Here is a 25,550-nt window from a genome sequence, read left to right on the forward strand (position 1 = left end):
AAGGGAAGACTGGGGTGAGGCGAGGATGCTGGGAGGAAAGGGAAGAGGGAGTAGGAACGCGACGACGCGTTCAAACTGTTCGAACCGCTCATCGATTCCGTTCGTTCGCTGTTTTTCTCACCGAGTGCTTTAGGTGAGCGAGAAAACAACGCAGTAATGTCCAACTCATGAAGAAGAGATTACAACTAGTCTGGACCGAAAGCCCAAGGCGGAAAGGGAAGGTGAGAGAGGGACGAGAAAAGCAGACGCGACGGGGAACAAAAAGAGAAGAGAGAGAGAGAACCGAGAGTACAACCTAAGAGAGCAGAGAAACGGAAAAAAAAAAAAAATGAAATCAAGAAGGGATGAAAGCTATATCCGAACCCGAACAGTCTGAGTCTGCTTGACGACGTCGCTCGAAGACTTCGAAGCGGATTCGGACGCGGTGTTGTTGGAAAAGGGGATGACCTGACCGACGGTGGCTCCTTCAGCTCCGATGGGGTCGAGGGGAATGGTGACCACTGCGAGAGCGAAGGAGAGAACGAGACGAAGTCAGTGGGGGTTTGAAGGGGAAAAAAGGAAGGGGGGAAGAACGAAGCGATCACTCACAATCGTGTCCATCGGTGAGCTCCTTGTTGTGGATGAAAACGGTGCAGATGATGGGGATGAAAGAGAGAGCTAGTGAAGCGATGGTCAATCTCCTCCTGATCGTCTGAAGTCGGAGAGAGAGAAAGGTGTCAGCATCGGAAAGGGAGGGGAACGACGCGTCGAGTGGAAACGAACCATGTAAGCTCGAACCATTCCGTCTCGAACGGGGTCTCCGAAAGCCGGGATGGTGAAGATATCGGCGAAGAGTCCGTCGAGTACAGACTGGTCAACATCGGGAAGCTCTGCTCGAAGGAAACCGGGGAGGAACTGAAGGGAGACGCGTCGAGAACGGTTAGCTTCTTCTTCTTACTTCTTGTCTCTCAACATCGACTCACGTTCGTCCACATCGCTCCGGCGATGGAGTCTCCGACGGAAGCAGCGATGAACTGAACGAGAAGGACGAAGGCGATGACGGAAGCGGTGTGCTTGTGGGTGAATTCGAACTGAGAAGGAGACGAGCAAGGTCAGCTTCGACTTTCGAAGAAGCTGAAGAGGAGGAGCGAAAAGCTCGACGAACCTGAGCGATGGTGGCGAGGATCTGAATTCCGACTCCACTGGCAAAACCTTGGATGATTTGGACCATGATCAAGAGGCCTCGGTTCTGCTGAGGAGTTCGGCTGTTTCGAGGAAGAAGACAGGAAAGTGAGAGTGAGCAAAGCGTTTCGTTTTGACTCGACGGCCGAAATAGAAGTCGACTCACTACTGGAACTGGATACCCATACCAATCGTGTACAGAGCACTACCTCCGACGACGAGCCACTTGTATCGTCGGAAGTAGAACTAGAAAAGGGAACAGGAGGGAGAGGATCAGCAGGGGCTCACGGGACGCGTCGAGGGAGACAAAAGATATCCGGATTGACCATGTAGAGTCCTGCGAGAATTCCGGCGAGGGTAGACACTTGGTAGTTGGCTAAGAAGCGGATAAGAACGTGAGATTAGGGGTCAGTCAGAGAGAGTGGCTTCGGACAAGGAGATCGTCAGGGCACGACGCGTTCTTTCTAAAAGCGGAAGGAGAGGGTATTGGACGAACCGTAAGTGAAATAGGTAAGATGTTGAGTCGACCACCCCTGAGTAACAACCATCCAGGAGTACCTGCAACGAGAAGATAGAAGAGGAAGGTCAGCGAGACTCGACGCGTTCAAGTTCTGTTCGAGCTTCCGACTGACTTGTACGTGTCGGAGATAGCAGCGGCGATGGCGTGGGTGAAGACAGCAAAGGCGATGATCATGAGCTGAGAGTTTTTGAAGAAGATGAAGGGGACGAGAGGGTATTTGGCGAATTGTCGCTCGTAAATGGGAAGAGCGATCTGAAAAGAGAAGAGGGAAAGTTCGACGCGTCAGGGCGGAGGTCGACGGCGGGCAGAAGATAGTTCGAAGAGAGTGTTCGCTCACCAAAAAGATGGGTCCAAGAACGAGAGAAGCGATGATAGGAGGAGACGCCCATCCTTCAGGCAAAGTCGCAGCGAGAGCGCAGGAGACGAGTCTGTTAGAAGGGACGGGCGAGGCTGTCAGCGACTGATGCTTGGGAAACGAAGGCTCAGCTAAACTCACATAAAAGCAACCCCTCCCCCGAGAAGAATGATACCTCCAAGATCGATCTGACTGCAGAATTCGTAGATCTCGAGGTGAAGCGCTTTCCACTTGATCTGCTTCCTCTGGATTAAGCCAGCATCTCGAGCCTTCTTCTCTCCTAAGAACAAAGTGGTGACGATAACGGAAGTACCAGTTGGCATGATCTGGATGAAAGTAGAGAAGAGCGGGAGGGAGAAGTCAGCTCGGTGATAGAAAAGGAAAAAGGGAAGGAGGCGAAAAAGGTTGAGAACTCACGAAAAGCATCATCCTGACTCCCCACCTCCAAGTCGACTTAGCAAGCATCTGGGCGACGGTCTCAGAAGAGAGCCAGACGCAGATCTGAGGGACAGAGGGGAGTCGGAAGCGTCAGCGAGTTCCTGTCCAGAAAGAAAGAAATCGAACTCACGATGTAGGTGACGAAGACGCTGCTGGTAGCAAGAGACCTCCATCTAGTACTGGTGACGTCAGCGATGATGATGACGTTTAATATCTACAATTCAGAATTTCAAGAGGGCAGAGAGATCAGCGACGCGCTCCACCTCACGATCTTGTGCAAGACTCACCTGAGTTCCGGTTTGGCCCAAGTTGTAGAAGATGTAACCTCCGGCGTAGACGCCAATCGTAGGTGATTGAGACATGAGAACGTATCCAATCATGTAGCAGACGCAACAGATGATGTCTGTTCGTTTGAACGGAGAGAAGAACGTCAGGTCGGGACGCGTTCAGTTGGTTTTAAGACGGAAAACACTGGCGACTTACAGGTCTCTCCTCGTCCCAGAGTATCAGCGAACTTCGAGAAGACAGGCTTTCCGACAGCAGCCACGGAACCAGCACTAGATGCGAGATGAGACATGAAATCAAACAGTCAGCCAGCGTCGTCCCGACGAAGTTACGAACGGTTGAATTGCCGGAGAGAAGAAAGGTCAGAAACTCACGCTACGGTAACAGCTGAGAGAAGAGAGTGGTGACCGAATGAAGAGGTGGCGTAGGGGAGGTATTCTGTGGGGGAGAGAGAACCGGGAAGGAAAAGAGAAGGGAGAGAAGTCAGCCTACGAAACCCGCACGATGTCCAGTTCTACAGCTCCCATCGTCAGGGAATGTATAGGACTCACGCCACACACAGACATTATCAAATTCGAAATGGAAGTACGCGATGGCGAGTCCCTACGAGCGAGAACAGAGGGGAGAAAAGAACGAGAAGAGTCAGGATGGGTTCAGCCGCGGCTGAGTCCGACGACCTCCCCTTCTCCTCGCACTATGTACGAGGCTCGCCCCCGAGCCTTATCATTTCGAAACGAACAGCTAGTACTCACAAACCAGAGGAACCAAAGCATCTTCTTCGACTGTATATATCAGCAACGAATGGCGAGCAGTCAGCTCTCAATTCAAGAAAGCGAGCGAGCTCATGCTCGACTCCTTCCTCTCTCGCTTTCCCTCTCTCTCGAACTCACCATCAGACCCCTCATGGCCATGAACTTCTTCACCCCGTGAGGTGCGTCTTCCTCAAAGTACCCAACCTCGCCTTCCTCCTTGCCGGACGAGATGAAACCGACCTCCTGGACGGTGGTGGTTTCTCCAGAGTGTCCTTTCTCCTCGTCGTGAAGCGACTTGGAGTCTGTAGGGTAGGTGTGGAGAGCTGGAGGGTGCATCCTTGATGTAAAAGGTCGAAGGTGGTTGGTGGAAAGAGAGATAGGAAGAATCGAAGGGAGCACTAAAGTCGGATCGTTTTGGTAACCAAGGAAGGGAAGCTCACGGCTCTTCGGAGGAGGCCTTCATCCAACCGCAACTCCATATCGGCTCGTGCGTTCCTCCGACGTTTTCTTATCTCTCAACGAAGGCTTCCTCAGCCCATGTCGGTGCTGGTCAGTCGTAAAGTTCTCGGTGCGAGCGAAGAAGATTGGAGGGGGGCGAGAGCCGTTTCTTCCAGCTCTATCTTCGTTCTCGCAGGCTGGATTGGTCGAGATTGGCGATAAGGAAAAGCTTCCCGAGTTCTTGAAAGCATTGTATCCAGATGTGTCTATCGACTCTTCAAAGCTCGTCGTGCCCTCCTGCTTTGCTCGCCGCCATGAGTTCTTCCAACTGCTCCATCGAGAACCCTCCCGCCTCTCCTCCTCCTCCCACCTTGAACTCATCCGACGTGACAGTGTTCCTGAACTCCAAATCCTCGTACATTCGACCTCCAGTCTCGTCTGAGCGGACGGGGAGGTCAGGGAAGTCCTCGAGATCCAGGTCGACGACCGACTCGTCCTCTTGCGACTCGACGACGGGAGGCTTGTCGGCGAGAGGACCAGCCTCGACCTCGGGAGCAGGCTTGACGGGAGGAGCCTTGGTCTTGGCGGACTGGGAGACGTTGATGGATCTTCGGAGGAGAGACTCGACGCGTCCGAAGAAGCTGTTCGATCGAGGAGAGGAACGGAGAGACGCGTCAGTCTTTGCGCCGAAGACTTGGACGTAAGAGATCTAGGGATCGAACTTACGTGTTGACGTTCTCAAGCTCGAAACCAGATCGAAGGAGAGTGACGTCCAAGAGAGTCTGCATCGTTTCCTTGAGAGTCTCCTCGTCCGAATCTCCAGAGACGATCTCCTCGAGGAGACCCTTGATGATGGGCGAGTGAGGGTTGATCTCGAGAGCTCGAGCTTGGGATCGCATCATCGTGAGCATCGGATCCTCCTTTCCGTTGTCGGATTGAGCAGCCATGAGCTGGAAGAAGGAAGCGAGGCAAGGGTCAGCGAAGTGAAGAGAGTCGAAGGACGACGAGGAGACGGAGCTCACTCGAAGCATGTTGGCCGACATTCCCTGGTCGTCCGAAACGATGGCAGTGGGAGAGGTGACGAGTCGTTGAGAGATGATGACTAGAAAAATCAAGCAAAAGATCAGCAAAGGAAGAAGCCGAAGAGGACGAGAGTGGTGGCTCACCGTCCTTGATCACACTCTTAAATGCGTCCTTGATCCACGAGATGAGAGGGGAGAACTCCTCGGTAAGCCGCTCCTGCTCGGCCTTCTCGTCGGCTTCGACGATGTCTGTAGAAGAAAAGCGTACGAGTAAGGATCGCGTCTTCGAAAGAGGCGAAGCTGATCGGCTCACCCTCGTCTCCGAACTTGAGTCCCTTCTTGGTGACGTCCTGGAAGTTCATCGACCTGAAGAAGAAAGTGGGAGTGAAGGCAATCATCAGCTCGGGGAAGAGGAAGAAAGGCAAGGAATCAGCACTCACTCGTAGTTCCTCAAGTGAGAGAGACAGACCTCGTCCATGGGCTGGTCGAGCAAAAGAACCTCGTAACCTCGAGCGTGAAGCTTCTCGACGAAGGGCGACTTGGCTAGCTCGGTGGTAGGTTGACCGACTCCGGCGAGGAAGAAGATCTACTGGGATGATTCAAAAGTAAGCTTGTGGTTCGAGAGAGGGAGAGGAGGGGAAGAACCGGACCTGAGTTTGACCTGCTCGTCGTCGAGACGCGTACTGCAAGAGCGAAGGGAGGTCAGCAGTCGTTTACGTACAGGATATAGAGAAGAGACTACTCACCTCATCCAAGCTGACGAACTTGTTCAAGTTGGTCTCGAACCTCAAGAGCTTCGAAAGTCGAGCTCGGTCGGTGTAGGTTTCGGTGACTCCGATCTTGAGTGCGTTTCCGACGAGCTTCCAGAGCTTCTCGTACTTCTCGGGCTCGGAGGTGGCAATCTTGGTGAAGAGATCGAGGGACTTCTTGATGAGAGTTCGCTGGAGTTGGTTGACGAATCGAGAGGAGGTGATGGTGTCTCGAGAGACAGTGAGGCTGGAACGGCAGAGAGAAGAAGATCAGGACCATGTTCAGATGAGGTATCCATGGTTCGAAGACTCACGGAAGATCATCGGCTGTGAATCGAAACAGGAGCGAAGGTAGGGTCAGTACAGAGAATCGAGGACGAAACGATCAAAGCTCGAAGCCGACTGACCGTCGACGTGAATCTTCAAGAAACTGAGCCATCGAGGAATGTAGTTATCTCCCAGGTCGTCTAGTGTCCAAAGAAGACGGAAGCGGGTCAGTCAGTGCAGAACGAGGAACGAAAGACGCGTCGAGACTCACCGGTGATGAAAACCCTCTTGACCATCAACCTCACAATCCCCTTGATTCCCTTCTCAGCCTTTCCCCAGAAGTCGGTAGGAAGCTCCGAAGGAACGAAGATGAGAGCTCGGAACGAGATCCCTGCTCCCGAATCAGCCCTGCGAAGCGGAACGCAGAAGAAGAAGAAGCGGCCGAGATCAGTCGCGTCTTCGACGAGGGCGACAGGCGAAAGAGGACTCACTTGAAATGACTCCAAGCAAGAGGAGCAACGGAATCCTTGCTCGTAGCCTTGTAGAACTCCTCGTACTCCTCCTTCTCTACGGCCTTGGGATCCCTCATCCAAAGAGGCTCAGCCTTGTTCAATCGCTCGAAGGCGACCTCCTCGACTTCCTCGGTCTCAGGCTCTTTCTCCTCGTGTTCCTCCTCGACTTCTCCCTCGTCGTCGTCGTCGTCGTCGTCAGAAGCAGAGGAGGTGGGTTCGGCGGCTTCGAGAGGCGAGACGGGTCGGGTGACGGTTTGGACGGTTTCGAGGTAGATGGGGAAGGTCGAAGCGAAGGAGGAGTGTTTGGCGCTGAGTCGAGAAAAAAGGAGAGCCAGCATCAGCTCCTCCATGACGGTATGAGGTAGGGCGAGAGAGCATCAACGGAACTCACACAAGCTCCCTCAACTTATCAGCCTCGAGCCACTCCTTCTCTCCCTCCTTCAACACCATCAGCACCTCGGTTCCCCTCTCTCCGAGAGTGTTCCCACGAGGATCCTCGTAGATCTCGAAACTGGTTCCGTCGGCGGCAGACTCGAAGACGTATTGCTTGGGGTGAGGGTTGGAGACGGAGGGAGGAGGGAGAGAGGCGACGCGGACGTGGGACGCGATGAGGAAGGACGAGTAGAATCCGAGACCGAATTGACCTGATGAGGAGAAGGAGTGCGCGAATGAGCTTCAGTTCGACTTGAAGAAGAGTTCTTGGGAAGTCGAGCGAGGAACGAACCGATGAGGTTTCCGTCTGCCTTCGCTGAGGGCGACTCGCTCTGCGAGAGGAAGTCCGAAGTTCCAGATTTTGCGATGGTTCCGAGGTTCCTAAAGAAAGACGTAAGTATCAGCATACGTCTGTTAACCTCTCAGAAGAGGAACAGAGCTCACTTCTTGAGTTCCTCAGGTGTCATTCCGATTCCAGTGTCTGCTCGAGATTCAGCCCAAGAAAGGTCAGCTTCCATCTCCTCCCCTCTTTCTTGCTCTCCTCCCCTTCTCTGTGCGAAGCGGAACGATACTCACCATGAATCACAAGCCTTCCAATCCCTCCGATCTCAGCAGGGTCCCTCTCAGCTCTGATGGTGACGTTGAGCTCTCCGAACCCGATGGCAACGTCCTTGTCGATGAGGGAGGTGAGTCGAAGCTTCTCGAGAGCGTCGTTCGAGTTGGAGAGGAGCTCTCGTAGGAAGATGGATTTGGTGCCGTATCTGTCGAGACGAGGACAAGCATGAGCCTATATTCAGACGTGAGGAGGGACGAAAGACAGGACTGACAGAGAGTTGACGACGATGTTCCGGAGACGAGAGACGTCCGACTGAAGGGAAGCAGGGAGGAAGATCGTTTCAGCTCGACAGCTAGAGAGCGAGATCTCAGAAACGCAAGGTGATAGTACTGACCTGTTCGACAGGGAAGAAATGATATCGAAAACGAGTCAGCTCAGCTCAAGGCGAAGGAAAGAGACGAGAGGGAGATGGCAAGCAAAAGAAGGGAAGGGGAAGAAGGGAAGTGCGAGCTCACCTGGTACTCGTGTTTCGTCGACGTCTCCTGCCCTTCCTGAGCCGTCGCCGAAGAAGCGAGGAAGGGTGAAGAGAGAAGCAGAAGGAGGGTTGATGATAATCTCATCTTTTTTTGAAGAAGAGTGAGTCCAAGGTCTCTGAGGGAGGGAAAGATGGTGTTGAGGGTCAACTTCTGACGTGGCAAGGGAGAGAGGAAGGTCGTTTCGAGCGTTCACCTGTTGCCTTGCCAACGAGACCGAAGGTTTTCTTACGAGGTCTCTGTAAAAGCGTGGGCAAGCATAGTAAATCATCACTCGTACAAAGAAAAGCAAAAAGAAGAGAAACCCCCAAAAAGAAACGAAACCAAACAAAACGAAAAGACAGGACTTCGACGCGACTCTTCTTCCCCTTCGCAGAATGCACGCACCCGCACCAACTAATCTAGATCCCCTGAGCACGACCTCGACTAAGAGTAATGTAGCTTAGGAGTAAGGCAGATGGAAGCGACTCTACATCTCCTCATCCTCATTCACGACCCTCCTCCTCTCGAACTTCTTGACGATCTCCTTCCCAGCGGCGGCGAGGGTGTACCCGTTCCTCTTGAAGAGAGCCGAGCGGAGGAAGGGGGTAGTTTCGTAGATCTCCAGCTCCTTGGCCTGAGAAGAGAAGAGGGAAGAGAAAGGAGAGAGTGTCAGTAAGGCGAGACGAGACGGCGAAGGAGGTAAAGGAGAGACGACTCACTCGTTCCTCGAGTTCAGCGACCTTGATGACGATCTTCTCTGCTGGTTCCTCGTGAAGGTTGGAGTAGAGGAGGGCCTTCTCCTTGACGAGTTGACCGAGGAGGAAGGAGAGGAGCTCCTCGTCTGATGGGAAGAAGGGTAGAAGAGGTCAGAACGAGGGACGAGACGCGAAGAACGGAAGAGGTTGAAGACTCACGATCCGTAGCTTGGTTGAGATACTTTCGGAATCCCTGTTGCCCCCCAAAAACAAAACCAAAAGTCAGCGCTCTCCTAGAGGAAGTGGAAGGAGAAAAGAAAGCCAACGTACCCTCTCCAGCGTCTTTTTGATGCTCATCTTCTGAGCGTTCACAAACGACCCCACCGTCACCTGAATCGCCAGATCGATATCGTCTCCTCGAACGTACTCCCTCAGGTTCATCTTGGCGCTAGCCTCCGACATTCGGATCATGCTCTCGAGGTGTCGAACCGTGATGGGGAAGGATCCAGTGGCGAGCGATTCTCGACGAAGGTCGGCGTAGAGACGAGAGAGCTTCTCGACGTCGAGGTTGTGGAGCTTGGGCTTGATCATGGTTTTGGCGTAGACGATGTACTTTCGGAGGAGGTCTTGGGGGATGATCTGTTGAAGGTGGGTGAGGTTTGAGAAAGAGGAGGATCGGTCAGCGTTCGAGGTAGAAGGAGGGAAGAGACGCGTCGAAAAACTCACATCGGCGTCCAAACTCGTCGCGACGCTGACCTCGTCGACGGCACTGTCGAATTGAGGATGCGACCTGAGATGACTTCCAACGACGAACTTGGCGAGCATCTCGTCCTTGACGGGGTCCACGGTATCCTTCACGACGCAGAGGATGTCGAATCGAGAGAGAATCGGCTCCGTGAGCTCGACATTTTGCTGGAAGGGGATGGTAGGGTTGTATCGACCTCGGATGGGGTTGGCAGCAGCGACGATGGCGCATCGAGCTTGGAGGGTGGTGACGATTCCGGCTTTGGAGATGGAGATGGACTGCTGTTCCATGGCTTCGTGGATCGAGGTTCGATCCTGTTGTGAAGACGCGTCGAGCAAGGGAAAGATGTCAGCACTCGCCTCTCGATCTGGAACATCTGCACATCAGGAGCCAAGGGAGAGATGATTGACTAACCTGATCGTTCATCTTGTCGAACTCATCGATCAGACACACACCCTGATCCGCCAACACCAACGCTCCTCCCTCCAACGTCCACTCGCTCGTGATAGGATCCTTCCTCACACTCGCCGTCAATCCGACGGCACTGGCACCCTGTCCCGTAGTGAAGACGGCTCGGTTGGCGGTCTTCTCGACGTACTTGAGGAACTGAGACTTGGCCGTTCCAGGATCTCCGAGAAGGAGGATGTTGATGTCTCCTCGGATTCGATGCTTCCGGTTGATGTCCTTGGGAACTCCAGAGAAGAGGGAGAGAGCGATGGCGGTCTTGATGTCCTCGTGACCGTAGATGGAGGGAGCGATGGACTTGATGATTCGTTTCGAGACTAGGAACAAACGAAGGAAGCGAGGGGAGGTCAGCTCGACGAGCAAGACGGAGAAACGAGAATGAGCAAAGGAAAGGAAACCCACTTCGCTCGTCTCGACTCAGAGCTCGGATCTCCTTCTCGTCCTCCTCCGTGAGCCTGAAAGCAGCAAAGAGATCCTCCTTCTTGTTGATGTGGTTGGCCTCGAGGACGGTCGAGAAGACGGGGAAGCCGTTCTTGGAGTTGAGCGACGCGTCGAAGTTGTTCCTGTAGGTTCCGGTGACCTCCTGGAGAGGAGAAAGAAACGGGGGAAATGAGCATTCGAATCAGCATACTGGGCTTGCGACGGGGGGAGGTCGGAACGGGAAGGGAAAGCGACGAACGATCTCCTCTCCAGGCTTTGCGAAGTCGATGAGATCCCAGAGCAGGATGACCTCTCGGTGACGAGGAAGACGACCAGCGGGGACGGATCCGGGAGACTCCTGCAGAGTCATCTTCTGGTAGTTTCGGTAGACGGTCTGAAAGACGAGAACGAGCGGAATGGAAGGTGATCAGCTCGAGCCTTTCGAGGAAGAGGGAGGGACGAGGAAAGAAGCTGAACGTAGACTCACCTGCTCCGAGTTCACCGTGAACGGACCTCTCGACTCGCAGTTCGAGCAGAAGCTAACCCTCAACTCCTTCATCGTGTCCTGGTAGAACGGCCCCAACGTCGTCCCGCATTTCCCACAGTCAAACTTGACGTACTTCAACTGAGGGAACACTCCACTCCTCCTCGTCACCACTCCCGTCACCCTCACGAGACAGTTGAGGTTGCTCTGCCTGAGATCTCGAAGGGTGCAGCTCGTGGGGAGGTGGGTGATTCGGACGTGGATCTCGTCGTGGATGGACGAGTAGGAAGGGTAGTAGAGGAGGATGGAGTCGAGCGCGCAGGTGTCGAAGATGGTGAGGAGGGCGGTGGGGGAGTTGGCGAGGAAGTAGGCGAGGATGGGTTTGGAGGAGGCGAGGTGGAGGTAGGAGACTTCGAGGGATTCGGAGTTGACTGGGTAAAGCAGAAGAAGAAGAAGGAAGAGGTGAGCTCGAGCTCAACGAAGGAGGAAGGAAGAACTCGAGCTCACCTTCTCCCAAGACCTTGATCCTGTTTCCGTAGACTGAAGCTCCGTTTTCGTCGACGTAGGTCATGAGGAAGTTCTTGAAGTGTCGAACGATGGACCTCTGAACTGCAGGGATGGCGACCCACTCGTTGATCGAGTTGGCCTTGATGTCTCCGAGATCTTGGAAGGGGATTTCCTGCGAGATGAGAAGAGAACGAAGTCAGTCACTGCTTCCAGAAGCGTGGACAAAAAGTTTCACTCACATCCTCCTCTCCCTCCATGTCATCCTCAGGTCGTCGCTCGTCGTAGTGTCGCCTCCTTCGTCTCGAGTCGACTCCATCGAGGAGACCTCCTTCTCCTTCGTCCTCGTCGTCCGACTGCTGCAGGAAAGCGGGAGCTCGAGACCTTCGTGCTGCTCGGCCTGGTGGTGTGTTTTATACAGAGGGTGAGTAGAGGATCAGCTTGAGCTCCTCTCTGAAAAAGGAAAAGAAGGACGGAAAGGAGAAACTCACCTCCCGTCGCTCCTCGATCTCTCTTCTCCATCTCTCGTTCAGCTTCCCTCCTCTCCCTCATGCTCATCTGTCCAAAGTCATTCACGTCGTCGATGTCTGCTTGAGAGTAGGTGTCAAGATCGGGGTTGGATTCGTAGTCGCTAGAGGGAGGGAGAGGAAAAGCGAAAGAGGTGAGCTCGAACAAAAGAAGGGAAGGGAAAGAAGGAAGGAGCGAGGAGAGGTCGTCCTTCAACATCTACTCTCTACGACCCCTCCCTCGACCGCATCCCAGCAAGCAACAAGGATGTATGCACTCACTCTCGCATTCCATCTCCGAAAAGATCCTCTCCATCTCCATCCTCCTCCTCCATATCGTCCCCAGCTCCTCCTCCTCCCGCTGCCTCTCCTTCCTCCTCCATGTCCTCCTCGTCGTCGTCGTCCCTCATCCTGAGGTTATCATCTCCTTCGTCGAGTCCTAGATCGTCGTCGTCGAAATCGCTGAAGGGTGCTGGTGGAGAGGAAGGTGGAAGGGAGGAAGCTTGAGCTCCAGGGGAGGAAGGAGGGAGACCTGGAGAACGAGGTCGTTTAGGCCGAGAATTCTGTTGGGAGGAAGGAGGGAGTCCAGGAGGGGAAGACTGTATAAGAAAGAGGATGTTAGGATGTGGTTATTGATGTACGAAACAAGGCGGGGAGGAGAGACTCACCATGATGGAGGATGGACGTCTGAGAGGAAGGGAGGAAGGAGGAGGAAAGGTGAAGGACGCGTCCGATTCAAATGAACGGACGCGAAAAAAAAAATCGACTTTCGGAGTTGAACCTCATAGAGCATGCTGAGATATCTAGAGATCACCTCCGAACGAGTGAGCTGTCTGTGGATTTTCGCTTCAAAAAAAGGGAGGCAATGAGCAGGTGAGCTTCCCTTCCCTCCGTCCTTCCCTTCAACCCAAACGGCCACCATCTCTTTTCCCCTCCTCCCGACGAGCTTGCTTTTCTCGACTGGATACAAACTCATTTGGAGATGCCTCTGAATCCCAACTCGGCTCCTTTCGTTCCAGGGTAAGTCGACGAGGTCAAAGAGGGAAAAAGAAAGGAAGAAGGTCCGAGCTGACCACCTTTCCTTTCCTTTCCTTTCCTTCCTTCTCGTTCTCTAGACCACCTCGACGCAACCCTTCACCTCCCCCTCTGACGGTCTCACCCTTTCGAGGCCCTCTCGACTACGAATCTCCCGAACTAGCTCAAGGCGATCAAATCTGGGGTCTCTCAGCGCTTCCTCCTTCCCCTCCGCCACCTTCCCCTCCTTCGAACGCCAACCCGTCACTAGAGCACGATTCGGCACCTCTAGAAGAGGATACCGGAGTCGATGTTGGAGATCAGACTTATGTGACGGCGAAGGAGGAGTTGGAAGCTGAGGAAGAGCCGGTGGAAGGAGAGGGGAGCTCATCGGAGCTGGTCGAACGAGCTCAAGATCAGGAGAAGGAGGAGGTCGACATCGAAGAAGCACCCTCCTCTCCTCCTCCTCAACTCAAAGACGACCAGTCAGAGGAAGACGACGACGAGCCCTTCCTTTATCCGACTTCTTCGACACCTCCTCCGCCAGAAATCGCCCAAGAATCACCCTCCTCGGACCCCTTGCAGTCGAGCTCGCCTTCAGACCCTCTTCGCTCCCTTTCTCCTCCTCCGACGAGCAACACCTCTTCCCCGCCCGTCCTCGCTCCCAGTCCTCCTCCAACTCCCTCACCAGCACCGCTCACCGTTTCCAGAGCTCGTTCAGCATCTCCTCCTCCGGATCCTACTCTCGTACCTTCGATCATCGCCGCCATCGCCTCGGGAGAGCTCTTCAAGCTCGAGAGAATCTTTGCTGCTTCTTCAGTGAGGTTTTTTTCTTTTCTTTTATTTCCTTCTGTCTCGAACCTGACTTCCCTTCTCTTCCAATCTTACAGCTATCACCCTTCGCCCTCTCCAACACTCCCCTCTCCCAGCACACCCTCCTCACCCCGCTTCATCTCGCAGCTTCCCACGGTCATCTCCCTATCGTCCAGTGGCTCTGCTCCTCGGAAGGAGGAGCTCTCGTTGGTATGGAGGATGCCGAAGGAGAGGTCAGTTCGAATCCCTTTCAACTCTTTCGAGCTTCTTGGACCGTACCGAGTTAATTCGAGCGGGCGCTGACCTTCTCTTCCCTTCGCGTCGACCCAGACCGCTCTCCACAAAGCTTCTCTCAAAGGCCACCTCTCCGTCATCTCGTTCCTCATCAAGAACCAAGGAGTCAATCCTCACGCTAGAGACAAGGAGGGATTCACTGCTCTTCACAACGCTTGTTCGAAAGGGTTTCTCGACATCGTTCGATATCTGGTGAGTTTGCTTCTTTCCTTGTTTCTCAGCACGCGTCGAGGAACAAGATCTGAATGCCTTGGTTTTTGTGTGTTCTATCACAGTGCTCCAACTCCTCTGCTGCCTCATACGATCCAGAGGAGTCGCTCTCGTCGGGAGAAGGTCGAGTCAAGGGAGTTGATCGACGAAGTAAAGGAGGTTGGACACCCCTCAGTACGTCCTCGCGTTCTTCTACTTCTACCTATCCCTACGAGATCTTTGCAAACACGCCCGATACCTGTTTTGTCAAAAGAGAAGCTGTACTGACGCGTCTCTCCTGCCCTCGTTCCCTTCCTCTCAGTGTGCGCCTGCGCCGACGGCCACCTCCCCGTCGTCCTCTACCTGATCACCAAGCAGAACGCCGATCCTCTCGTCAGGAACAACTTCGGAGAGACTGCTTACGACGTTTCGGCGGGTGTGTTTGAGGTTTACATCTGCGAGGTGCGTTTTCTTCTTCGTCGCGTCGCATAATCCGATCTGACTCTCTCTCTCTCTCTCTTCGTTTGTTCTCGCAAAAGGTTCTCGAACAGTTCGAAGCCTCTCGATGGCCTTCAGGGGATGCTCCTCGAGCTGAACCTTACAACGTTCTCGCCGTTCACACGAGCGTTCCCGTCGTCGTCTACGAGAATCAACGGTGAGGCCTTCCCTTCCTTTTTTCCTCCCCTTTCTCTCTGTTCCCTTCTTACCCTCAAACTGAACGCTAACCCTCTTCTCTTCTCTTCTCTTATCAACACCAGCCTCGACGCTCGCCTTAAAACGCTCGCCACCTCCTCCGGGAAACCTCGTTTCTCCCCCTCCGGTCTCGGCAAGCTCGGTCGTCGTTCGCCCTGGGAGCTCAAAGTCCCCACCGGCTCGAGGGTCCATGCTGGAAGTGGGGTGGACGAGGAGGAGGAAGGGAAATGGGCTGGAGTGATTCCTTGTCGGAAGAAGAAGGAGGAGGTTGGGTTGCCGGAGAGGAGGAGAGGGTTCGTGATGCCTCTGCCGAAGGAGGAGACGAACGACGCGACGGAGGAGGAGAAGAGTCATTTTTGGTTGAGCGATTGGGCTGTGGATGTGGTGAGTAGACTGTTTTGTCGGATTTCTTTTTTCGAGGAGGAAACGCGTCGAATCGTGCTCTCTCTCGTCCTGAAGCTGACTTTTCTCCCGTCCCTCCTCTCCTTCTCTTCAGTCCTCCCCCAAAGTCGACGCTCAAACAGGCTGGTCCTACGCCCCCTCCTTCTCAACCCCTTACGAGCTCTGGTCTCCCTCCCCCCCACCACCTCTCTCCCACCTCCTCAGCGGCGCTTCCCTCGTCTCCGCAGCTCTCGGATCCGCTCCTCGCTCAGGCTCAGACCACCACCTCTCCACGACCTCCTCAACTCGAGCAGAACAAGGCTCCGCCACGTGGGTTCGTCGTCGAGGATGGGTTCGAATCCTGCGTCGTCGACTCGATCTCGATCCTTTACCGTTCCTCGAACCGGACGGGATGACGATCGCTGGGTTCGAAGCCGATGGAGGGAGAGTCGGAGGATCAGGGAGGAGGACGGGAGGAGATCACGACGACGGAGAGGAAATGGCAAGTTTCCCTGCGAGTTGGGTGTCGGGAGCGTCGACGGTGGATGCTGGTGGGAATGGAGTGTCAGGGGAAGCGGATTATCTGGCGAGAGCGAGGTACCTGACCGGTGGCAGGAAAGGGTTGAAGGTTGTTGGAGCGGACGCGGTCAGTGTGAGGACGGTGAGAGGGAGGCAGGGGAGTTTGGTGGAGGAGGAGGGAGAGGGAGAGGGGGCGCAGCTGGAACGGGAGTTGACGTTGCCGGATCTGAGGAGGAGGTTGGGGAAGTTGGAGAGAGCTGTGGGTGGGTTGAGGATGGGGCTGACGAGTGAGTTTGAGGATTTTGGTCGGTCGAGGCGAACGAGACTTTTGAGTCTTTGGCTGACTCGTTTTTTGCTTTCTTCTTGAAGCTGAGACGAACGATTTCAGGAGGAACGCTGCTGGAACGCTACTCGTCGAGTTGAGCAACGAGCTCGAGGGACTTCGAACGACGATCGCTTCGAGAGCGGGAACGGGAGTGAACGGTCGGTCGCTCTCCCTGCTCTTTCTCCTTCTTCTCATGTCTGCTTTGACCTGACCTTCCCTTCCCTGCCCTCTTCCCTCCCAGCCGACTCCTCCGAGTACGACTCCAACTCCGACGAATCCGAGTTCACCTACCCAACCTCTCCCGCCGCTCCATCCTCCTCCTCCTCTCGATCTCGTCGTCCTCGAAGAAGCGACGCCAGTCGAACCACCTCCGCTTCCACAGACTACTTCCACGTCGCTGGCTCACAGGTTCCGGATATCACCACTGTGCTGAGTGAGAGTGAAGCGTTCAGGGTCCCGACGCACGAGGCGGGGTTGAAGGTTCGAAGACCGACGGGAGGGATGCTTTCGCCGATGATTGCTAGTGGGTTTCCTAGTTTGTTCTTGGAAGCTGGGCGATCGCTACTGACCTTTCTACGCTTTTTTTCCTTCGCAGGAGCTGAATGGGAACGAGACGAACTCGCCACGGACTGTCGACGATGCCGTCGTCGCTTCACCTTCTTCCTTCGAAAAGTTCGTTCCTCGTCTTCTCCCTCTCCCTCTTTCCTCCCCAACTAATTTCCATCCGCTCTTCCTTTCTTCCAGCATCACTGCCGTCGCTGCGGTCTCGTCGTATGCGACTCCTGCTCCCCTCACCGCGTCCTCCTTCCGCCCTCCGACATCGTCCTCGATCCAAACACCCCCTTCTCTCGCCTTCAAGACGAAATCCACGTCGAGCATCGAACGTGCGACCCTTGTTTCGCTGAGGTTACTACGCCAGCTCTGGGGAGATCGTTGGCGAGCGTGAGCGAGAGCAGTGGGACGGGAGGGAGTGGGTCGAGGGAGGGAGGGTCGTCGGTGGCGAGTGATTTGGCTGAGTGAGTTGGTTGCTTTCTCGAGGTCGCTTCCTTCGAACGCAAAAACTGATCTCGTGTGCGTTCTGGTTTTGGGTTGCTGGTAGATGCCCAGTCTGCAACCGAACCCTCGCTGATTTCGGAGGGCTCGTCGAGCAGGAAGCTCACGTTCGAGCTTGTCTGGAGGACGGGGGTTCGTCCGTTCAGGCGGGGAGGTATCTTGGTGAGTCTCTCTCCTCCTCTTCCTGTGCTCTCTTCTAGAAGTTCATCGCTGATCTTCTACTCTTTAACTTCCTCTCTCGAAAAAGTCTACCGACTCAAACCGGAATCCTCCCTCGTCGGAGTCGAATGTTCGTCCTCCTCATCCCTCTCTTCTTCCCTCCCTTCCTTCTCAAACCCTCCCTAACCTCCTCTCTCTCTCCCTCCTGTTATCTTCTCCCTCTCTTCGTTTCACAGGCGTCATCTGCCTCGAAGAATTCCTCTCGGGCTCCAAGGTCGCTCGCCTCAACTGTCTCTGCTCGTTCCACGACCACTGCTTGAGTTCGTGGTTGTCCAGGGGGAGGAGCTGTCCTGTTCATGCTAGGGAGACTTGAGACGACGTCGTTGCACGATGTACGAGAGAGGGTGGGACGGTAGAGGGAAGGGAGGAGGAGTGGGAAGAGGGCGAGAGGGATGGGTTTGGTTTTTGATTTGGGTTTCGTTTCGTTTCTTGTTTGATTTACATACGCCAAAGGGTTTTAGATAAAGTGGTGCTGTGGATAGGATTCTCGGAGGGTAATTTAGTGGTTAACGAAATTTAATGCTGGTACACATATCTCTTTCTTTTCTCTCGTTCTGAGGCTGAAAGGAAAGGAGGGAGAAAAGGAGGAAGAGAGCTTGACGCGTCGACTTTCCCTCCTCCCGTTCTTTCTCTCCCTCGATTTTCGTTTCAGTCGAGTAGAGCGCTGTACGTTGAGGTCAGGTCTACATAACGAGCGAGTGTCTCAACCTCGAGCTCGTATCTTGAACGAAGGCGGAGCGAGCCCGCCGCTTGCCTTCGAAGAAGGGAAAGAAAGCAGCAAGAAAGAAAAGACAAATCGCGATCAACGCGAAACGATAAATAGATATAAGAGAACGATAAATAGAAAACGATACGAGCCCTCCTCCTCCTCCTCCTCTCTGCACTTCTCACCCGCATCCCTCGTCCTCTAGAGCAAAGTCCACCACCCACTCGCCACGACCATCGCTCCCGTCGCAACGACCCATCCCAGCCTAGGAGCGAGAGACGCGAACGCGCTGTTGGTTGTGTCGAGGGTTGGGAGAGGGGAGCCGGTCTGCGTTTTTTCGAACGAAGGAAGAGCGAACGAGCGAACGAAGGGAGGGGAGAAGAGAGGGAGAGGGAAGGTACGTGAGCGGGAAGGAAGGAGGGAGAGCGGCTGGGTTGGGGTTGGGGGAGAGAAAAACAAACGAACCATAGTAACAGCGAAATCCCTCCCTATAGACCCAGCGTGATCGAGGGTGACGGTTGGTTTGAAGGTGGGCGGGGTGGGGACGGTTACGTCTGAGGTTGGTTGTTCGAACGTCGAGAGATCAGCTCGTCCGTTCGAACCATTCGTTCGGCGTAGAGGACAAAGACGAAAAGAGGGAAAGTGAGAACGCACTACTAGTTCCAGCAGGGTAGATGATGAAAGGTTCCGAGATGGCGAAGATCTATGTTTGAAGGAAGTAGACGAGGGGAGGGAAGGAAGGAAGGAAAGGGAGGTGAGCTTGGCTTGAAAGGATGGAAGAGGCTTGGGAGGGAGGTTGGAAGGGAAGGAGGACGTACCTCTCCTTGCCTGTAGATAGATGGATAGATTCAGAAAACAGCACAGATAACGAACGATGCGGTCAGCTCGAGCTCTACACGAAACGTCCTCCTCGAGCTCAAGGGAAGGAGGAACCGAACTCACCAAGTATTCCCCAAGCTCACATACCACGTTGAACCCGTCGGAACCTCCTCTCCAAGGTAGATGGCGATGGATCCAGCAGAGAGAGGAACCTGGGTAGCTACTCGCATAGAGTCACCAGCGTGGAAGGGGTCTTGGAGCTGGCGTTTTCGTTTCGTTCGTTCGAGAGAAGAGGTCAGCTTTCGACGAAACGCGAAGGAGGAGAAGGGAGAAGAGGACGACGTACGATGACATCGAAACTAGGAGGCAGCTTGATATCGCCGGAGGAGAGTCCGACTTCCCAGCTTAACGTGTTGGTCTGCGAAACGAACGAAGAAAGAGAGACGGAGAGGTGAGCGAAAAGAAGAGAAAGGAGGAGGGAGGGAGGGACGCACCTCTCCAATGACCCAGGGTTGAGATCTCGAAGGAGAGTCGAGGGCTGCAAAGAGTCGAAAAGGTATATGGAGTCAGTTCGAGCGAGATTCAGAGCTACTAGAGGGTATAGAGACGGCCTCACGAAAGAAACCCTGAGAGAGGTAAGCTGGTTGAACGCGAGGAGGGACAAAGGTCAGCTCGTTCCGATTCGTTTTCCTTTCCTTTCTTCCCGTTCCTTCCTCGTCCTGTCCCTGCGTGTTTCGAGTGTCAAAGAGGTTACTGACCATGTGCTGAAGAGGCGAGAAGGAGGAGGGAGGAGGAGAGGAGAAGCATAGTTGGGACAAGAAGGAGAAGAAGGAGGGGGTTCAAGGTGAACGAGAGTTTGACCAGGAGAGGTCGATCAACAGAGCGACGAGAGAGAGGGAGAGTCCGGGGACAAAGATATCAACCCCAGAGCGAGCTCGTCGCCATCAGCAGAGATATATAGATTGGAGAGTTGACGCTCGTCGTGGTTGTTGAAGGAGAATCGGGAAAGATGAGCTTCCGTTTCGTTCCAAAGGAAGGGGTAAATAGAGAAACAGAGGGGTCGGATGTCTCTCGACGGCGACCCGATTCCTGCCTTGGACGCGTCGCTTTGCGGCCACTCCCAATCTCTCCCTCTTGAGAGGCATACAAGTGAGGAAGAAAAGAGTAAGAAGCTCGAACTGAGGTGACCGTTGAGATCCAAAACGAAAAGAAACGGATGTATTTCCTGCGAGAACAAAGGACAACTCGGCCCAAAACAAAACTCAAGCTGTCCTCTCTCGATCCCCTCCAAACCATCACCAAGCTTTCCCTCTCCTTCCCTCCTTCTCTTCTTTCGAGATCTTCAAGAACACCATGCTCCCCTCCCTTCTCGCAGCTTCTCTTCTCTTGCTCTCGCCAGCACTAGGTCAGTGTCCCCTACGAGAGAGAGAGAGAGAGAGGAGGAACGAGAGCCGAACGAGAGCTGACCTTCACCTCCTCCTCCTCCTCCTCTCCCTTCTTTTATTCCTTGCAGTCTCTTCCCAGTTCGTCTTCCAAGGTTTCTTCCGTACGTATACCCTCTTTCTTCTCTCTCCTCTCTTCTCACGAGAGAAATCTGCACTGAAACGACCCGTTCGTTCCCTCTCGAGAATCGCAGCCATCCTCTCGCCCTCCTCCTCGCAAGGATGGATCCTCGGCGAAACCAACACCCTCTCCTGGTCCATCGGAATCAGCAACCAACTCCCTGGGTCCTTCGACGTTACGTTCGTAGCCCTTATATCCCTCTTCTCTACTATCCCATCTCTCTTTCTCTCCTCAACCCGCTGACCTTTCGACGCTCGCAACAGGATGATCGACCCAACGAGCTTGAACGGCCCTCTTCGCTTGCTAGCTCAAGTCCCTCTGAATGCTCTGTCGGTTCCGCTCGCGTTGGCTGAGACGGGGATTCCAGAGGGAGAGAACTATAGGTTGACGTTCTACGATTCTTGGTCTGGGCAGGTGAGTCGGAAGAGAGAGGTGATCGGGGAGGGAGGAGGGTCGTTGGGAGGCAAGCTCAGCTCGTCGGTTTCTTGGAGGGTTGTGTGGTTTCGAGAGCGAGGAGATTGGAGAGGAGATAGTTGAACACAATGGGAAGGAAGTCTCTCGCAGAACCGTCTCGAGGAGGGAGAGCGAGGCAGCCAGACTCAGCTTCGCCTCACCTCGGGTCCGATGTCACCCAAACTCTCCGCTCGTGTCTCGCTTTTTTGGCTTCGGATGCTGATCCTCTTTCTTATTCCAGGTCTTCGCTCAGTCAGACAAGTTCTCCGTCGTAGCTAAAGGATCAGGTTCGTTCCCTTCCTCCGTTCCTCAGCAGGAGGTTGGATTTAGAGAGATGGACGAAGGGCTAATTGAATTAAGCGTCGCACCGCAAAATCCGTTTTTGTTTTCGTTCCCCAGCTTCACCACCTTCCCCTCCCTCCTACCCTACCACCGCAACGGTCACGGGCTTTGGAGCTCAGTATGCTGCTACGCTCGTGAGGTCCCTCTTTCTTTTCCGTTCATCCCTCTCGCAACGCAACGTCGTCGGGTCGCGACGCGTCGAGCCTTTGCGTGCCGAGCTCCCTTCTTTCTTCTCTTACACTCTCACCCGAGCCTTCTCGCTGACTCTCGTTTGCCTTTCTTCTATTTACTTTCCTACTCGCTCATCAGGCCGGTCCCCACCTCCCAACCGGAACCGACACCGACACGGGCAAAGTCCTCGGAACGACAAGCGACGCGTCTCCTTTACTTCTAACGAGTGCGCTGGGGCTTGTTGTCGCTGGGCTGGGACTGGGAGTGGTGGGTGTTTGGGCTGCTTAGGCTGGGTTTATCTGGGTTGGGTGGGAGAAGGAGAGGGAGTTGGGGTTTGCTTTGGTTGAGGCCGTTGTTTTGAGTTTTTTTTCCTATGCGAGTCCTTGATTCTTTCTTTCGAAGCGGGTTCGGTTCGGGTTGGGTGTTGCGGGAATAAGGGTCGGGGAGCTAGGGAGGGGAAGAGGTGAGGAAGGGGAGATTTGAGCGGGAGGGACGAGGGGAACAGGAAGACAGGAAAATCGGACGCGTCGCAGGGCGAGGGAACTACGAGAAAAGGGAAGAGTGAAATCCGCAGGTTTGATCTTTACTACACTTCATCTGGACGGAGTCGATTTCTCAAGTCGAGTCGAGGGATCCTGACTGCAGTGAGACGCGTTGTCGATCAACTTGAGTGCGTCTCCCTTGATGTTTTGTTCTCCTCTACAGCTGCTTTCTTGCCCATTCGAAGATAGCAGTTCTTTCGAGGTATTCCAACGAGATGGGCGTATCTGGGGAGTCAATCCTCATCTTCGTCGTGCGTTCTCGAGCCCAACTGACAACTGGCTCTTTCGCGGATACATTATTTGGCTTTGGTATACGAGTCTCTTCTTCTAAAAAGCCGTGTTACTTCTACCATCGGCCCGGAGGGTCGGGGTAGTTCAGAAGCTGCGAAAAGGTCACGAGCCGTTCACGAGGCTCAAACAACGCAGACGTTCCTTTTGAGCTCGACGCGACGCACAGTCTCTTGACCTCCTGCTTGGTCCTTTCCTCGAAGCCTCTCGTTCGAAGGGGTGGGATATGAGGATGCAACCTAAGAAAGAACCAATGCCGAAGGGGCTTCTGCTATGCTGCTCGCTGTCGTTCTCGGATCAGAAAGAAACGAGCTTTCTCTCTTTTCTCCGACTCTTCTGTCGCGTCGACGTTCTCAATGTTCCCCTTCTCCCATCTACCTCAAAACAAAACTACAGACACGGGAGGGATGTAAGCATAGCTAATTTTGAGTCTCGGCTCAACATGGAAGCAATAACAAAACAAACACATCTGCTGCTCAGCGCGATGGAAAGAAAAGGGAGCGTTTCACGTCGATTCGACCGCTGCTGCTATCGACCTTTTTGTTTTCGAAAGAGTCTATCCATGGGAACTAGAACCAGTGACCGACGCCCATGGTCTTCAACTTGGAAATTCATGGAGAACTGGCCGTTTTGTCACAACAGACCACCTCTCAATTCAAACCCTGTTGACCTCAAACCAGAACTCTGACTAGGCAAATTTCGCTTGATGGTTCTCTCTTCTCGTTTCCGACGAAGGTAGGGACGCCAAGCAAGCTTGAGTTTCAGCATTTGTGGATCTTCTCTGGGAGGCTTGCAAGCAAACCCGACGGAAAAAAGACGACCGTCGGTCGCGTCTCATTCAGGTTCGCAGAAAGATGGCGGGAACGATCGCAGCTGAGACCGATGAGCGGAGGAAGAATTTTCGACGACGACTCGCCCACTACTTATCTCGCTGGGAAGCAGATCTCGAGAGCTCGAAAGGTTCTGTGGGAATCAGCTCCTTCTCTTTCAGCTCGAATCGTCGCGTTTCACGATTCGAGGTCGCGCCCTTTCCCTTTCGAACACGAGAGAAACGTAGCAGCAACGTGAAAGGACATGAAAGTGTAAAGTAGAATTTAAATGATGCTACGTAGGCTACAGGAGTGATAAGGAGAGGGACGAGAAACAAAACGAATGGACGACAGACGCAACAACAAACTTCCGCTCCCTCTGCTGCTTCCGGAGGTCCTTAAAACGGACCTTCTTGACCGAACAAGAGCCTCCTCTTCCCATCTTTGCTGAGTTAGAAGAAATCGTTGAGTCGAGCGTTCGAGTTTCAGCTGCATCGTTTCCTCATTTCTTTCATGGCTTTACTTTTCAGAGAACTAGAGAAGGCATCGCCTGCGAAGACAAAGGGAGTGAGACGGAAGCACAGCCAGTTTCTGGAAACCCTGCGAGCTAGCGTTGCCGTTGGAGAAGCGGTTGAACTCACTCGAGGACGCGTCTCGATCTTTGAAAGATTCACACCCAAAGCTCGTAGCCAGCAACGAATTGACCTCTTGATGTACCAGCTATCTTTATCGACGCTTTTCTCACTCTCCCAATGCCGCCATGACTCGAACGAAAGCTCATCATCCATTCCCGTTCCCTCTCCTCCCACTCCCAATCATCCCACTCCCACCTCTCCCACTTCTCCCATCTTCTACCCACCCCCTCTCCACCTCTTCTTGAGAAATAACCATCATCTCTCCGTTCCCATCTCCTCCACCAGCGTCCTCCCACTCGTCTCTTCCTCCCAAGATGTCGTCCACGTCGAGGAGATCTCCCTCGTCGTCGTTGTTGTTGGCGTCGTCGTCGTCATCCGAGAAGTCGGAGCCGTTGTCGTCGTTGTAGAAGGGGTCGCGGGAGATGGGGAGGGCAGGTTGCCTGCGAGGAGGACGGAAGAGGAGGGAAGGGGAAGGGGAAGAGGGAGACGCGTCGAGATCAGCTCGGGCTTTTCACGGTTCGATTTTAACGAAACAAAGTCCAACTCCTACAGCACCACACCACCACCCCAAGAGACTCCCAACCCAACCCAATCCGATCAGAAACTCACATAAAAGCCCTCATCCTCGCCTGTCCTCTAATCCTCTCGAGCTCATCCATCAACTTCCCACTCCCTTGTCCTTGTCCTTCCCCAACCCCAGCCAACCTCGACGGCCCTCCAGCAGTCCCAGGGACCATCGACAATCTAGCCATCTCACTCTCCATCTCCCTAGCTCTAACATGCTCCGCTCTGGCTTCCTCCCTCGCTCGTTCGCGCTCGTAGACGGAGGATTGGAGAGCGAGGGATTCGTTGAGGGCTAGAGGGGCGGTGAGACCTCGACGGGAAGGAGTTACGTTGGGACTGTAAGAAGCGAGGAGAGCACGAAGGGAACGAGTTAGCATTATGCGAAAGCGGGTGGCGACGAAAGGAGAAGGAAGAAGGAAGGAAGAGAGAAACGTTGAGCTCACGGAATCGGAGATCCATGGCCTCCTGCACTAGCTCTGCTTCCGAAACTGGTGCTCCCCGGACTGGCTGATCCGGGTGGTGACGTTGACTGAGTTGATAGAAGGGACATTCTGTGTTCTAGAGCTGATTGAGCTTCGAGAAGTTTGAGTTGATGAGGATCTGGAGGGGAGGTGGGCGGAAGGGGTGGGAAGATGGTGCTGAAGAAAGAGGAGGAGGGGACCGAGAAGAGAGATGAGGTGGAGTCAGTTTAAAGGTATTGGGAACAGGGCCGGAGAGGTGGGTGGTGGTGAAAGAAGAGGCAGGCGAAAAGGAGGGAAGGAGCAGAGGGAAGGCCAGAGGGAAGGAAGGGAAGGAAGAGAAGGAGAGACTCGACTCACGTATCTCCCAAGACTCGTTGATTCCTCTCCCACGTCCCTCCAAGTTCCTATACACCAAGAAAGGAACCGACGCATATAGTCAGTGCTCCATCCCATGGAAACCTCTGCTCCTCGAAGGCTCGATTCGAACTGACCTCCAAGTTCATCTCCTCGACTTTCTTAACCTTCTCCCTCGGACCCAACCTCGTTCCAGCCGTAGCTCCCACACCTCCACTCCTCTGATTCCGCACAGGCGTAGTATGGTTATGCTGATGATTCTGAGGTGGAAGTTCGAACAGGGAGGAAGGAGGCGAAGTAGGGTTCGTAGAGAGGTCGGAGGCCAGAGCGAGAGGGGAGGAGGACGAGGACCCGGTCGGCGAATGAGGAGGGTTGGAAGTGGTGGTGGTGGTGCTGTTGTGGATGAGCCCTGACATTGGAGTCGGCGCTGATGGGCGAGAAGGGAGGTGGAGCATCTTTGTTGGCGGAGAGGGGAGGGGAGTGAGGGTTGGGGGGAGGAGGGCTGAACGAACCAGGTGACGT

General features: G+C 54.2%; 7 protein-coding genes across 7 annotated transcripts; 2 read left to right on the plus strand and 5 right to left on the minus strand.

The window, feature by feature from the left end:
* Positions 1-316: 316 nt before the first annotated feature.
* Positions 317-3,861, minus strand: BDY24DRAFT_365840 (uncharacterized protein). Its single transcript, XM_076637942.1, has 19 exons — positions 3,650-3,861; positions 3,512-3,541; positions 3,311-3,362; positions 3,134-3,197; positions 2,958-3,031; positions 2,762-2,877; positions 2,605-2,688; positions 2,454-2,537; positions 2,178-2,362; positions 2,019-2,109; positions 1,794-1,933; positions 1,658-1,719; positions 1,488-1,537; positions 1,328-1,407; positions 1,145-1,244; positions 963-1,070; positions 763-894; positions 589-691; positions 317-500 (listed from the first exon to the last, which is right to left on the minus strand). The coding sequence occupies exons 1-19, from the start codon at positions 3,845-3,847 to the stop codon at positions 352-354; spliced, it is 1,902 nt and encodes a 633-aa protein (XP_076493466.1). The 5' UTR covers positions 3,848-3,861; the 3' UTR covers positions 317-351.
* A 328-nt stretch (positions 3,862-4,189) lies between these two features.
* Positions 4,190-8,159, minus strand: BDY24DRAFT_365841 (heat shock protein Hsp90 family protein). The gene is made up of 17 exons (XM_076637943.1): positions 8,003-8,159; positions 7,759-7,799; positions 7,508-7,692; positions 7,376-7,412; positions 7,224-7,312; positions 6,891-7,143; positions 6,479-6,808; positions 6,259-6,395; positions 6,128-6,187; positions 6,035-6,047; positions 5,718-5,967; positions 5,622-5,654; positions 5,412-5,557; positions 5,285-5,337; positions 5,116-5,220; positions 4,676-5,051; positions 4,190-4,590 (listed from the first exon to the last, which is right to left on the minus strand). The coding sequence occupies exons 1-17, from the start codon at positions 8,105-8,107 to the stop codon at positions 4,227-4,229; spliced, it is 2,577 nt and encodes an 858-aa protein (XP_076493467.1). The 5' UTR covers positions 8,108-8,159; the 3' UTR covers positions 4,190-4,226.
* Positions 8,160-8,268: 109 nt separating this feature from the next.
* Positions 8,269-12,519, minus strand: MCM2 (MCM DNA helicase complex subunit MCM2). The gene is made up of 14 exons (XM_076641909.1): positions 12,490-12,519; positions 12,104-12,420; positions 11,807-11,946; positions 11,558-11,715; positions 11,319-11,490; positions 10,815-11,242; positions 10,587-10,721; positions 10,310-10,490; positions 9,857-10,224; positions 9,424-9,756; positions 9,028-9,336; positions 8,917-8,950; positions 8,722-8,843; positions 8,269-8,636 (listed from the first exon to the last, which is right to left on the minus strand). The coding sequence occupies exons 1-14, from the start codon at positions 12,490-12,492 to the stop codon at positions 8,490-8,492; spliced, it is 2,847 nt and encodes a 948-aa protein (XP_076493468.1). The 5' UTR covers positions 12,493-12,519; the 3' UTR covers positions 8,269-8,489.
* A 2,727-nt stretch (positions 12,520-15,246) lies between these two features.
* BDY24DRAFT_400096 (FYVE zinc finger/RING finger protein) lies at positions 15,247-17,859 on the plus strand. The gene is made up of 8 exons (XM_076641910.1): positions 15,247-16,011; positions 16,094-16,207; positions 16,291-16,572; positions 16,645-16,721; positions 16,794-17,065; positions 17,149-17,264; positions 17,350-17,391; positions 17,498-17,859. The coding sequence occupies exons 1-8, from the start codon at positions 15,618-15,620 to the stop codon at positions 17,632-17,634; spliced, it is 1,434 nt and encodes a 477-aa protein (XP_076493469.1). The 5' UTR covers positions 15,247-15,617; the 3' UTR covers positions 17,635-17,859.
* Positions 17,860-18,111: 252 nt separating this feature from the next.
* BDY24DRAFT_400101 (uncharacterized protein) lies at positions 18,112-19,897 on the minus strand. Its single transcript, XM_076641911.1, has 9 exons — positions 19,605-19,897; positions 19,463-19,486; positions 19,341-19,384; positions 19,193-19,264; positions 18,970-19,106; positions 18,846-18,855; positions 18,682-18,730; positions 18,493-18,581; positions 18,112-18,354 (listed from the first exon to the last, which is right to left on the minus strand). The coding sequence occupies exons 1-9, from the start codon at positions 19,651-19,653 to the stop codon at positions 18,229-18,231; spliced, it is 600 nt and encodes a 199-aa protein (XP_076493470.1). The 5' UTR covers positions 19,654-19,897; the 3' UTR covers positions 18,112-18,228.
* Positions 19,898-20,142: 245 nt separating this feature from the next.
* BDY24DRAFT_400104 (uncharacterized protein) lies at positions 20,143-21,769 on the plus strand. The gene is made up of 7 exons (XM_076641912.1): positions 20,143-20,251; positions 20,360-20,392; positions 20,483-20,588; positions 20,673-20,823; positions 21,104-21,149; positions 21,262-21,338; positions 21,514-21,769. Exons 1-7 carry the CDS (start codon positions 20,200-20,202, stop codon positions 21,661-21,663), a joined length of 615 nt encoding a protein of 204 aa, XP_076493471.1. The 5' UTR covers positions 20,143-20,199; the 3' UTR covers positions 21,664-21,769.
* A 2,025-nt stretch (positions 21,770-23,794) lies between these two features.
* On the minus strand, positions 23,795-25,444 carry BDY24DRAFT_418047 (uncharacterized protein; the record flags this gene model as incomplete). The annotated part of the gene is made up of 5 exons (XM_076643793.1): positions 23,795-24,089; positions 24,259-24,549; positions 24,657-24,851; positions 25,032-25,078; positions 25,166-25,444. 5 exons carry the CDS (start codon positions 25,442-25,444, stop codon positions 23,795-23,797), a joined length of 1,107 nt encoding a protein of 368 aa, XP_076493472.1.
* Positions 25,445-25,550: the final 106 nt, after the last annotated feature.

The sequence above is a fragment of the Mrakia frigida genome, assembly GCF_051309035.1.
Source record: "Mrakia frigida strain ATCC 22029 unplaced genomic scaffold BDY24scaffold_34, whole genome shotgun sequence".
Classification (NCBI taxonomy): Eukaryota; Fungi; Basidiomycota; class Tremellomycetes; order Cystofilobasidiales; family Mrakiaceae; genus Mrakia; species Mrakia frigida.